Here is a 13,838-nt window from a genome sequence, read left to right on the forward strand (position 1 = left end):
TTTGGTCATTTTTAGTGTATAAATGCAACAAATTACATTTATATAACATAGGTATATATTACAGAACTGCAACATAACATAACAACGCAACATAACCTAACATATGCATTATACACGATTTGTTAACCTAGGGGATTGCTCCATAATGATCGAAGTAAATTTAAATTTAAAAATATAAAATAGTGATGTAAAAAAAACAAATTCAATATTGAATATAATTTAAATTTGAAATAATATTTCATAAGATTAAAACAAATATCACGAAAATGATTACCAACAGTAATCAAAATTAATGAAAATATTGTATGTTAGTTAACTAATCACAGCCAAACCCCACCTGATTATAATCTATGACCATAATTTGATCGTCAATAAACTAATCGATTTGTAACCAACTAACTGTAAAAATGGCCCTTATTCTAAAAGGTTATATTATAATTGTATTTGTATAGTAAGCACACATATACGTGTGCAGTTTTTTCGGTTTTAGTGGCAAATAGATAATGTCGGGATAATATTTTATAATAAGTAAAATTGAACGGATGTGCTATTATATATGTTTCTTAGTAAAATTCAATACAGCAAGTATATATATATATATATATATATATATATATATATATATACAATTGTATTATTTGTCTTTGTATGAGAGGACTGTACTATTACACCACTAAGCTAGTGCGCATAGTTGTTATACAGTATGTTAAAGTGTTACCACCTTGGGGCAATAGTATCTCGTTGGCAATCAATAGTTATTTTTTTCAAACCCCTATACTTGATGTATATATATATATATATATATACATCGTTCCTTTTATTTTATTGCTTAACAATGTCGTGGGTCTCGGAGGGATTCAAATGTTTGGTTATTGCATACGGAAAATCGTCAGACAAAAAAAAAAGAGTTACCACACCCGTGTACATTTCTATACTGAACCGAAAGCCACTGACTATAATGTTAACAGCCAAAGCTTAGAAAGAATAAAAAACTTAAATCGTTTGAATATCCAACTATGGATTTCGTCAAAGATAATATCATTAACTATAGTGATTATTATTTTCATATAACGATATGTTATTACTAAATAATTATTATTCAAATATTAACACTATTATATGCACGTGAATAATTTTTAATTATAACGGTAAGTTTAGATATCATATAAAAACGATAGTTGTGTTTTTAGCCCATTCAATTTACCTAATTTCAGAGTTTTTTTTGCAGAAAATGTATGAAATCGGTACACAGCTTTCAGATTTTTTCTTTTATAGTCACTTGTTTGTTTAACAAAACACATCATTATTTCGTTCGTTCGCATTTGAAAATCTTATATAAGTGTAATGATAATTAAATACTAACTATAAGATTATAATACATTTTAGACAAGGAATTTAAATACAATACATCAATACATTTATATTTTGTTCGTTTGGTATAAATACGATGATTTCTTTATTGGAGTAATATAACAAATTATAATACTCAATACTATGAGGCGGGAATTTATCGCAGACGAATTTATTTACTCGGTTCGCGGCCATAAAGCGAATAATAATATGTAATAATGTACATAATTTTTTTATCGATTGTTAATTTATTAACATGTTTCTTTCGATCATCGCTGTAATTCAAACAATAGGATTACCAATCCGTTGTTAGTTTATAGAGATTCATAAACATTACAATTTCGATTTGATATGTTATTACAAACAAATTGTGTGGACAATTATTGATTGATACACGAAAACTCTCATTTTCCTAATTTTCCGCTAATTGATAAGTATAACTCGTTTATACCAAATATATATATACAAGTATATATGTGTAACTGCCAGCAGCCTTAGTCCAATTTGACGTATGACATTCCAATACCTAAGCATCAGAGTTCGCTATCCAGTGAACGTTGTTACCACACGTCCTGTGCTTTTGTTACGGGATAACGAGCAAAACTTTCCTCGACCCAGCGTAACTGTTGGCTTATTGTCATTGTGAAAAAAAAAAACAATTTGAAGAGAAAATAGCATTCCATTCACGACTATGGATTATATTCAGATAACATACGAAAAATGAAAATTACTCAATGAGATGTAAATTTAAATAGTTTACAAGATAAGTTATATCGTAGTATCATCTATAAGATTATTTTTCAATTAATATTACATGTCCGAGTAAATAAAGACATTATTTATACTAATATAAATACTATAGTTGTCTTCAGAGGTGGATAGGTAGTTTTTTTGTTACAGGGAAATATTTTAATGGTGCCACCAAAATGAAAAAAAAATTCGCTTATAAAAAATGTGTTATATTTACTCATCCTAATTTAATTTAAATAATTTAACTATAAAAAAATAAAATAATTAAATTTACATGAAAAAATTAATGATATCGAGGAGGCCAACGACACAATATAGGGCGAGGGCCCACAGGGAAAATCCATTTTCCCTATGGGCCTATCCACCCATGGTTGTCTTCTATGTGACCATAAAATCATAGTCCTCTGAATTTTCATGCAAAATAATTACAGGTAATCCCAAAACAAAAAATAATAAATATAATACTTTAAAGGTACTGATTCAGTAACTACAGGTAACTTAATAATATTATAATAATATTAGTCCTTTCCTCCGCTAAGATACCTCTTATTTTCTTCTTTCTTGTCTTCTTTTTTGCATGTATGGAATCAGTTAAATTATTCTATATATAAATTTAAACAAAAAATAATAATAACCATTTGACAGCACTATATTCCACCTAAGACCTGTATTGACGAATACTCATATTTCTCTGGAGAACTAAATTTAAATTATTAATGTTGTTGTCTGAATTATTTTACGTTTAGTTAATTTGATTTAGCTAAGTGAAATTTATTATTTTAGCAAAAATCATAGTAGTTGTCTAATCGATTGTTATAATGTAGTCCTCACGATATGAGAGCTACCCATATCACAGAAACACAAACATACAAATACATCGGTATAAGCAATATTAACTAAAAGAACATAAAAAATTTAAACGAAATCTTTTACTTTGAACTGCTGGAAGGTTATTTTCCCAAAAACCTATAACATTTGATTTAAACAATCTCATAGCATAAAATACATATTATATCTGTGTATGAAATGTACATAGTTATTAATTGACGCACAAAACTATATTTTTTCAAGTAATACAATATACACATAGTGGAAACCACAATTTCAGCAGACTCGTGTTTTTTGAAAACACAGGTAGATTTTGATTGTGTACACATACTCTAATGAGCGAACTGAAAAACTGATGATTATACAAAAGGACTAAGAGGGTCAATCGAGTATATGTTATATATCAAATAATTCACAATAAAATATATAATTTAATAACGTGAATATTATGTTTACCGGATGATATATTATAACTGTTTATTCAATACGTTGGATAATTAATATTAAAATGTTATACTTTGAACCAATTGTATATTTAGGTTAAAATGCAAAATTCTGCTGTATGCTAAAAATGCATAATTCACTGTTCAATTTTTGCAGTTTTCATGCAATAAATCATGAATGGTAATTTTAATAAATAAATTCACAACTAAAATTTGTTAACAATCAACAAAGAATTATAATAAGATAATAATTGTTATGTTTGAATTTATTTTAAACTTAAAATAAAATATAATCTTGTTTAGTATAACAATCCTACTCGAATATTTCATGTTGGTGTATTTCGAAGATGTCAAACAACTTTACTATGGGACTGCTTGTTAATTTTTTCAAAATGCATTATAAAATAATAAATTAATGAATTTAATAATTTAAATTTAAATATGTAATTTAAGTTTCTATATAAAGCCTGTATTATAATGTACAAAAATAAATAAGTATCTACTTATTACTTGGAAGACCACACAATAACTTTACTTTTATTTTTTAAAAACTATATTAAATAACTATTGGAATTTTTTATACTACTTATGACAAAAATCGATAATCTGTAAAAAAATAAATTAAATATTTCATTTGTCTCGCTACATTTGTGAACTTGTCTAAGTATAATATATAAAAGTAAAAATTCTTGTCTAAAGCATTATTGGTGAATGGAATGTAAAAATATAAGGCCGGCTTTCATTTACAGAAGTCATCATCCGGTAAAAATAATTCATTTAATATATAAATAAAATGAATAATTACAACAAAAATAAAATAAATTAATCAAAAATAACTAAAATTAATATTTAATTATATCTTTCAGTTTATTTTTATATTTAATGTTTTTTACGCTTGATGAACTTTTAAATTAAAACAGGTCAAAAATATTTTGATATAATATATCAATATTATTATTATTATTATTATTATTATTATGATATATTATATCAGTAGTTGATACACATTTCAGAGAAGCATTATTACTCTTGTATCTTACATTTTTTTTTTTATGAATATTGTTTGTCATAGTTAGTCATTATTAATAAATTATTTATATTATTTATATATTATAATACTTATTATTTTAATTGTATAACCACAAAACAATTTCATTTTATTTTTAATATTTCCAGCTCATTTAATTAATTTTATAATTTTTTATTTTAATTATATTTAATTTATATTTCAATTCCTAAAACTTATTATCAAGTTTCACATTTTAACAACTCATTTTTCTATGTTCTTTGGTTAGGATGTGTTATTTTTAGTAGTGTACGTTTTAAATTAATACACTGGGTTAAATAATTCTGGGAATCTTTTCGCAGATCAGAAATTTCATCAATAAGTTTCATGTTTTCTTTCATTATCAAATAATTTGATTCGGATTTATAGTTAGATGATTGTGCATCTTTCTTTAGTCTCGAAATAGAATCCTCTAATAATTTTATTTGCCTAAGCAATTCATTTCTTGCTCCTATATCTTCGTTTTGAATCGTTAAATCTCCCGTGTATTTATTGAAAAATGTCTAAACAATATTTTGTTCATTTCAAAAAAAATGATTTGTTATACTAAGTAATAAGTATCATGTTTAAGCTTTAACTTACTGTCAGTGCTGCCTTATTATCATTATCATTATTGTAATTTTGACTAGCTAAACGTAAGTCAACTTCAATTTGATTGATACTTTTCTTCGTATTGCGTATAAGGCTTTTATGTTTATCTAATTTAGATTTTACGTCATTTTTATAATCTTCGAGTTTAGTAAAATAATATTTCACAAACTTTTTTTTTTTAATCATATTATTATACTGATTTTCCACCTATATTTACGTGAATTTGCATAATATTACATATTTTCAATACTTTATTAATATTTTGCTATACAAAAAGTTGTAATTACTTTGTCGATCACATTTTTTGTGTCTTTTATTTCCGTTGTCAATGAATCACTAACTTTTTGCAAATCAGCATTGATTTCAGTTATTACATTTATTTCTTTTTCTAACTCTGATGCTTTTTGGTAAATATCATTAATTTCGATATCTTTTTTTAAAATATTCTCACTTTCGTTTTTCAATGATCTCTTCAAAATAGTTATTCTCTTAGCTATTTCGCTGATTGACAATTGTAATTCATTAAAGTCTTGTTCGGCATTATCAGTTAAACGCATTAACTCTGAATTGTCTTCCAAAAATCTAAACAATAATTAGTATGATAACTATACTGAAATAATAATAGTATAAGCTAAATAAATTGTTTGTACGAGTTATATTTAATCTTGTCTACGGCCAATTCATACGAAGCCTTTAGATTTAATTCTTTCATTTTCTTAAGTTTAGCAATGAATGCATTTTTTTTATCCAAAACATGTTCATCTACATCATTTTCAGTTTCACCCACCAACATTCGAAGGTTGTTTTTTTCATTAATTTCTTTATCTCTCAACTAATAAACAACGTTATAATTATTTTGTATTACAAACAACGACTCCCAAATAGTAAAAATACGTACTTTTAACATCTCTTCTTGCTTATCCTTAAATTGTTCTCCTAAGTTCGCAATCGTGTTCTGTAATTCGTTGCTAAATTTCAGTTTCAATTCATCTATACTTCTAACTCAGTCGGTGAAAAAAAATAATTACTATATTATATTTTAGGAGAACGTAGAAAAAGTTAATACTTTTTTCGTTTAGATATGAATTCAGCTGTTTTATTTTCTAAATCTGAATATTTGTTATATTTATACATAAGTTTTCTTGTATATTGAACATCCAAGTTTTCCAAACTCAATATATTAGCTTCTTTTAATGCAGTTACTTCATTTTCAAGCTTACATAAAACTTCATTTTGTATTTGATTTTCGAACTAAAGTAAATTATTTCATTAAATTTATTATTTAAAGAATTATTAGTACGCAAATGCATTACATTAAGTTTGCTTCTAGTTTTATCAATGTCATCTGCATTCATCTTTTTTAAGTTGTTTAATTCCTGTTCTTTGGAATATTTAAATTTATTTATATTGTATTTATTTTTTTCCTCTAACAAATCCACTGAGTTTCTTATTTCAATCTTATCTCTATTTATTTTTTCAAGCTCTAACGTTTTGACTAATAAATCATCGAAATACTTAAAGCGATCATCGATATTATCTTTCTTGTTCACAACCTCTTCAACTTCCCATATGCACATACTCCCATCTTCTGAACAAGAAATCAAGACTGAACCGTCCATCGCTAAACACATCTTTGTCAATACGGTTTAATAGTTAATATATGATCAATTTAAATTGCATTAAAATAAATATTACTAAAATATTTAATATATAATATGTGTGTATGTGTATGTGTAAATATGCATGCATTTAAATACTTTATGATTTATTACATTAAATGCAATAAATCATAAAGTATTCAAAGTATTTTTCAAATTTTGAAAATAACAAATTTTAAATAATAACTATATTATTTCTAGATTTTAACAAAATTTTAAAAGGAAATTGTTTTAAACTGTTGAACTAGTTATATGAAACAAAATTATTGATCAAATTTATCCCCTAATTAGAGCATTAAAACATTGATAATATGTATACCTTTGTAATTCTATGATTGTGTACTGTAAAATAAGCGTACAACCTATTAATTACTGATAATGTGACAGACATAATAACGCCATTTTTAGTAGCCAAGAATAATACTCTGTTTGATTTGGAAATGGATAGTGCATGTAATGGTCCTTGGTTGACATTTATTTCACGAACCACCTTAAATGAAAAAAAATGAAGATATTAGCAATTAGTAATTATTTATTTTTAGATCCGCATATGTACTTGTAATTAATAATGCAATGCAAATGCAATCAGTATTATTAAATAATGTACGAATAAATAGTATATTTCCATTTTTAATAATTATCATTACGTCATAATGGAGTTAGATTTATATAGTGTACTGAGCAGTAGCGTAGGTAACTGGAATTTTGATGATTCAAACTCACCCATTGCCAAAATCCCAGATAATAAATAAATAGGTAATAATAAAAATAATTATTACCTATATATATGAAGCCCCCACAAATTATTTTTACCAATGCATTTGGTGTTGAGATGGAAGTACAACATCAAAAAGTTGTGTAACAAGTATACTGTTTCAGTTAGTTTTGACCACTGGTTATATTCATGGATTATAAATGTCGTAGTTAATTTAATGAAATCTCCTTGAAAGTGAGTCACCAAAAATACCAAAAATAAAATTCAAACTCAACAAGGAAAATAACGTAATCATACTATTTTAATTTTCGACGTATATAAAACTAATTATTGAAAAAAAAAACTTTCGAGACTAATGACAGTCTTACTTGTCATGTGTAAGTATTCCACATAAAACCGAACAGTGGTTAACAGTGGTATCAAACTCTGAAGTCATAATAATATGAATTTGTAAAATTCTTCCCTCCTCCTTCCGATTTTTTAGATATAAGTATCACTGTACATTTAAAAGCGAAATGTTATATTTTGAGTATGTCAAACCTTGTTATCGTCGACTTTTCTTATAATTCCGTCCTCCGCGATAAAATACATTTTATTGATTTCTTCTGTCACTGCTAAATCCGTGATAGTTACATCTGGATAAGGAACAATGTGCATAAGTACATGCCCGTCTACTGGGTGGAACGCATACAGGGCACCTGCCTTGTCATAAACGATTATACTCTTATCAAGATGAGACCAGACCAATGTTCCAATCTGTTAAAAATCGAATTTTCCGATCGAATATAATACACGGATAATTAGATATTAATAAATCGTAAAATATCCCGAGGAAATTTCCTTGGGTTAAAATCAATTGTCACGTAGTCGTTTATCAAACACGTAAATCACAAAATGATTTAAATGTTCTTTATATTCCAACTAATCAATTGGTCTGATGTGATAAGAGTTATAAAAATTAATTTTCATCTTGATGTCGACACTGAAAACCGACGTTTCCATATTTTCAATTCGTAGACTAGGATTTATCAATAATGGGTGTATATTTCTTAATTTTTTAATTTTAATTACAGTGTATAAATCTTAAACATTGTAAATTCGCAATCTCAAGCAAACTGAAAACGTAATCTGTTTTTTTTTAATTCTCATTACGTCATTGGATAAATCGGTGTATTATGAAGAATATGATGAAGTTATCTACCGTATGTGCACGTGGTAGACAGATACTATATACTATAGTTTCTTACCATCTTAAGGGGGACGAAAATGGCTATAAATTATAAACTGCTGAAGATTACATTATAATCACATTATATTGATAAATTACTGGATAATTGCATGAAAAACTCTTTATTCTTAGAAATGTAAAATTAGAATTTTTAACTTATAATTATAATACCTAATAACTTATAACATCCTCGCAAATTCACAAATTAAACAATTTTTTTAAAAACATTTTAATTATTTAATTATTTTCGAAATACGCATGCGTACGTGTAAAAATTAAAATTGAGTTCTAAGACAAACTTCTCTTTCGGAAAAAAAAAGTGTTAAACACAGACCTATTGAAAAGTGTCAAATGCACGTTTTTAATTTTTTTTCTTTTCATTTTAAATGTTTTGGCTTCCGTTTTCATCAATATATTGATTGGTTATCTGTGCAGATAAAAGCATTACTCACAGGACTTAAGTGGCTTCCACACGAAAAACATTTCTTTAAATTAAGGGTACTGTAAATTTCGATTTCACCGCTGGGTTTGGCCAAGGCAAACATATGTCCGGAACCGCTGAAGCCCGTCACGCTACAGTCCATGATTGGGAAATGTTTCAACGGAACTAAATCGTCGATTCGAATAATTTGAAATTCCACATGACCCGTAAACGCCACCACGGAGTACAAAGCTGTCGGGTGTAATGAGACGCTGAGCACCTGATAATAGTAGTGCTTGGACAAGAGCAATGTGCATTTGGCGTAGTCCCATAACTTAACGGTAAAATCGATTTTGCCACCGGTCATCAAAAGTGGTCTCCACAGACTTGTTGACAAGCTTCCCACGCCACCGTGGTGTAATTCTTCATGAAACGGCTGGATTTCGATGATTGAATTCTATATTGGGAAAAATGATAGGTGATATTATCAATATATTGTGATTTTCACAAAAAAAAAAAAAACTTAATTTTATGTACATGCTAGACAACATGAGTAATCACACTTGATATTGGAAAAAAATTAAGTTAACCTAATTAAAAAAAAAAAAAAATGCTCCGTATCCTCCCCATTCCCTCCTATTTGAGATCTATATTTGTTTCCCGACAGCAATAATAATACTACGCCAACTGTTATCATACAAAAAGATCTTCATCGTCGTCCTCTAAGTTCTTCTGCCGATAATGCAATGGAGCCGAGTGCAGTTGGGCATTTTTTGTAACACACGTCAGTATTTTGCTGTTCGGACTGATGCACACACTCTCCACAAAATGCAATGGTGACTCACCCTCGATCTCCAGCGTTTTCAAATGACGATGATTGTGTTTTACATACATATTATTTCTCATATATCTGCGAGAGAAAAAAAAAATTAGTAAAATTGACCGGTGAAACGTGTATACGGTATGAACGTGCGACCATTTTATGTAAAGTGACATGTCAAACAGGTTAGGCTTCTATTTAACTCTTAGTAATAATTGTAACCATCAGTAATATGGTTGGATGTCCTTATAATTTAAAAATGTATAGATACAACTTCAATAAAAAAATAATAATATATTCAAACAACTATAAATAAAAATTAATATTTACAAATGTACACATATGATTAATAAATATTTAAATTTTTTTCTCTTCGCTTACTTATTTAGATATATGTACTTGAATTTCAAGTATAAATAAATACTTATAACTCATAGCCATGAAATATTATTACAGAACTACATTCTAAAAAGGACTAGAGTTGTGCTTTTAAATATATAAATGTTAATCACTGACACACTTTGACAAATATGTTTATTACTAACCTTTCTCCATTGTCTCTTTTTTGAAAATGGTAAATATTAAATTCTCCCGCCACGACTATCAAACCGTATTCAAAAGCTATACAACTCCGGACGCTCTTGGATTTCATTTCAAATTCGGATAATATGATGATGCTCAAGTTTTCGGATTTTGATTTGATTGTTACATCTATATCATGGACCTCGTCCACATAGTACATCGATTGGAACAAACCGTTTTTGAACAATATCACTCGACCGTCCGTCGTACCCGCCAAACATCTGTACGTTAATTATATTATATCATTGTAAAATTCATAATATATAGGTAAAAATGGATTTTGGATTAAAGCCAAAGAATCTTCTAATAAAACAATCAATCAATGTTATTTATACTTAATACCTTTTTTTTAGAAAATTTAATTTCTTACCATTTATACATGGAAATATTCGATATTTTATTATTTTTCAAATAATATATGAATAATTGAATAGGCATGTTTTTTATTAAAAATATAAATATTAAGAAATTTAAGTTATGTACATTTTTACGATAAGTTCAATAGTTTATTGATTATATTCAAAAAATGACAAACCAACTCTAGTTGCAATTTTTCAACCCCTTGTAGTACGTGAAGAGGGTTAGTAATCATGATAAAATTTAACTCAATTTTTTTCTTATAATAACGAACAAAATGAGGGATGAGAAATCAAAAATATTAATTTTTTTTTCTTCACTTATAACAAGGGCCATTCTCATATTTATATTACATTACCATCTTAATTTTAATGACTCGAGTGTGATAGTATCGAGAGAAACGAATTAATCCTGGAAGAAATCAATGCAGAATATTATTAAAAAAGATACTTCATGATTCTTTTGATGTGATTGACAGGACAATGTTCAAATTAATTTATGTAATTATAAAAAAAATAAGAATTTATGCAATTTACAATGGTTCTAATACTTAATAAAGGTTTTAATTTTTTTAAAATATGATTATATTTAAATATTGGTAATTAAAATTTACTGTAAAAAATATTACTATTTATTTAAAAACTATTTTCAACTCAAATTTTAGAAAAACTAGGTAAAACTGAAATATACTAAAACTTAAGGTGTATTAAATGAAAAATTGGTCTTTTTTCGCCACTTTGACTTTATCTAATATTTAGTTTTTATCAAATTTAAACATTTTCCTCGATATATAATATATTCGTAGATACATGCTTATGCGTATTACAGGCTATAGCCTACCTGTCTCTGCACAACCAACACACGCATGTAAAATCAATACCTTCGGCTTCGCGGAAACCGTACTGCGACCAACCCGTTTCGGTTTTAGTCATAAACTGGAAAAATTCTCTTCCCGCGAAACAGCATAATGATAAGTCAAACGGATTCATAGCCACCTACAATAATGCAAGGGTACAGTTGTTCGCCTAGTTGCCCAGATACCTTAAAATGTATGCAAGATCGTATGGTACAATTACAACATGGCTTTAGGTGTACTTTCTCAACGATCACATTTTCAGTCACGTTTTAATGACGAATATATTTTAATTTGTTCATGTCATATATGGTCTTTCGTAGCTATTATAACAGAGTAACTTTTATAAATTTAACCATAAGAAGAAATACTTTATACAAAAATGCTAATTTTTTCCAAGTTTATCAAAAGATAAAGTTATACCTAAAGTACCCAACAAATGATTCGAAAATAACTATATCTTATTCGTGCATCGGTTACAGATAGAATGTTTCAAAACCCTACTTTGATAGAATATCTTTCAACAGTTTCAGAAATAACACGAGTTCTCTTGGGATTGCAATCGAATAATATTACTTATTAAACGAAGAAACATTGAATTGTTTTTCAGAGACAAACTTATGTAGACAAATATGTGCAAAGATTACAAACAAAATAAGTACCTATTTCGTTAAAAAAAAGTTCAACTGCGTAATATATTGTAAACGTGACGGATGGCCATTTATAATAACATGTTAAATTGAAAAAGGTGAATATATTATATCTATTCAACGAATTTCTCTGTATATTTTTTTCCCATATTATTATAAAACTTCACGTATACTATTTATATTTAACATTGAGCTTACGTCGGCTACAAAACCGTCAATCCGTATGTACGTCTCAACCTTTGAGTTTCTCCAGCCGTAAAAGTAAAACCCGCAATCTGAGCCGTCGTCGCCGACGACGAGCGCTGCTAAGTGAACGTTGTCGTTTTGAAACCGGATTTTGGTAAACCGTCGTTGGCCAAATTTTTGCCACTCTCCTTCCGGCTCGACGAACACGTGCTTTTCGCTAAGAGACTCCAAGTCGTAAATCTTAACAATTGGCTTTGCGTAGTCCTCAATCTTGCCCTTGTCATCATCATGACCGCCACCATCATTCTCTGCAACGGTCGCTACAGCCAACACATAGCTTGAAAAAAAAGAAAACTTATTCATTCTCACGACGAAATACACCATCTTTTTTCAGACACTCGTGTTACTATTCAAGTGTTCTTGTAACTTTTCTAATTGTTAAAACAGTAACAAAATTTAATTCAATATTCAGCAACATTAGTTTCGATTACATTGACCATGTATCATTTAATTTTTTGTCGTATTCAATGACTGAACAGATATTACGTAAAAAATAGAGGAAGGAACTGAGTTAAAACAAGAGCTCGTTTTATTATTATTTTATTTTTTCTTTCGGAGGTAACAAAATTTGATTTTGCCCAGTGCACTATTTTTACTCGAGCCGGTCCTGTCCACGGACACACGCGCATTACGGCCACGTACCTCATCGGACTCAGATCCATTGCGGTGATGGTTCTCCGCGGATCTTTCGGATACACGAACCTCTGGCTGTGCGCGTCCAGGTCGTGGACGACCACCACTCCAGCCGCCGGGTACACGATCACGTGGTCGTTTAGGTATAGGCAGTTGCCTGAAATTCCGGTGACCAGGCCGAACACGAACTTGGGCTTGATGTTCGAGTACAGCAACGTTTCGATATTCGAATCGTCCGCGGACGGATCGACAAACGAATCATCCAAGAACATGGCGAACACCCGAGTGCAGAACCCCGTGCGGCGGACAGGTGCAATGTCGTTCTCGTCGTCTCGGTTCGGAACGGTAACGATCGGATACCGCGACCGTACAACGGTGCACGCGATAAACCGTTACGGAAATATTTTTTCGATCTCGGTCAGATATTGCAACACACACACACGCATACACACACGCTCCGTCGTTACCTTGTTGAACCGGGTCTATTGGTTACCGGGTACACGCATTTGTTTAGTATGATTTCCTGCACGACGTGCGCGGTAAACACGGTGGTCGTCGACTCAGAACTATTGATGGGTGGTAATGAATAATTTGTACTATCGATTAACATTCGATTATTCATATATACTATCGAATAATATTATTGA

The 13,838-nt window shown here is 28.8% G+C and overlaps 1 protein-coding gene across 1 annotated transcript; it reads right to left on the reverse strand.

Moving 5' to 3' along the window:
• Positions 1–4,649: 4,649 nt before the first annotated feature.
• Positions 4,650–13,463, reverse strand: LOC112694331 (cilia- and flagella-associated protein 57-like). The gene is made up of 15 exons (XM_025569768.1): positions 13,201–13,463; positions 12,511–12,835; positions 11,650–11,804; positions 10,416–10,673; positions 9,750–9,960; positions 9,078–9,507; positions 7,942–8,099; positions 7,006–7,176; positions 6,342–6,659; positions 6,095–6,279; positions 5,927–5,996; positions 5,679–5,860; positions 5,316–5,610; positions 5,020–5,103; positions 4,650–4,940 (listed from the first exon to the last, which is right to left on the reverse strand). Exons 1-15 carry the CDS (start codon positions 13,461–13,463, stop codon positions 4,650–4,652), a joined length of 3,396 nt encoding a protein of 1,131 aa, XP_025425553.1.
• Between the last annotated feature and the right edge of the window lie 375 nt (positions 13,464–13,838).

Source organism: Sipha flava, unplaced genomic scaffold (genome assembly GCF_003268045.1).
Source record: "Sipha flava isolate LNK unplaced genomic scaffold, YSA_version1 127_pilon_pilon, whole genome shotgun sequence".
Classification (NCBI taxonomy): Eukaryota; Metazoa; Arthropoda; class Insecta; order Hemiptera; family Aphididae; genus Sipha; species Sipha flava.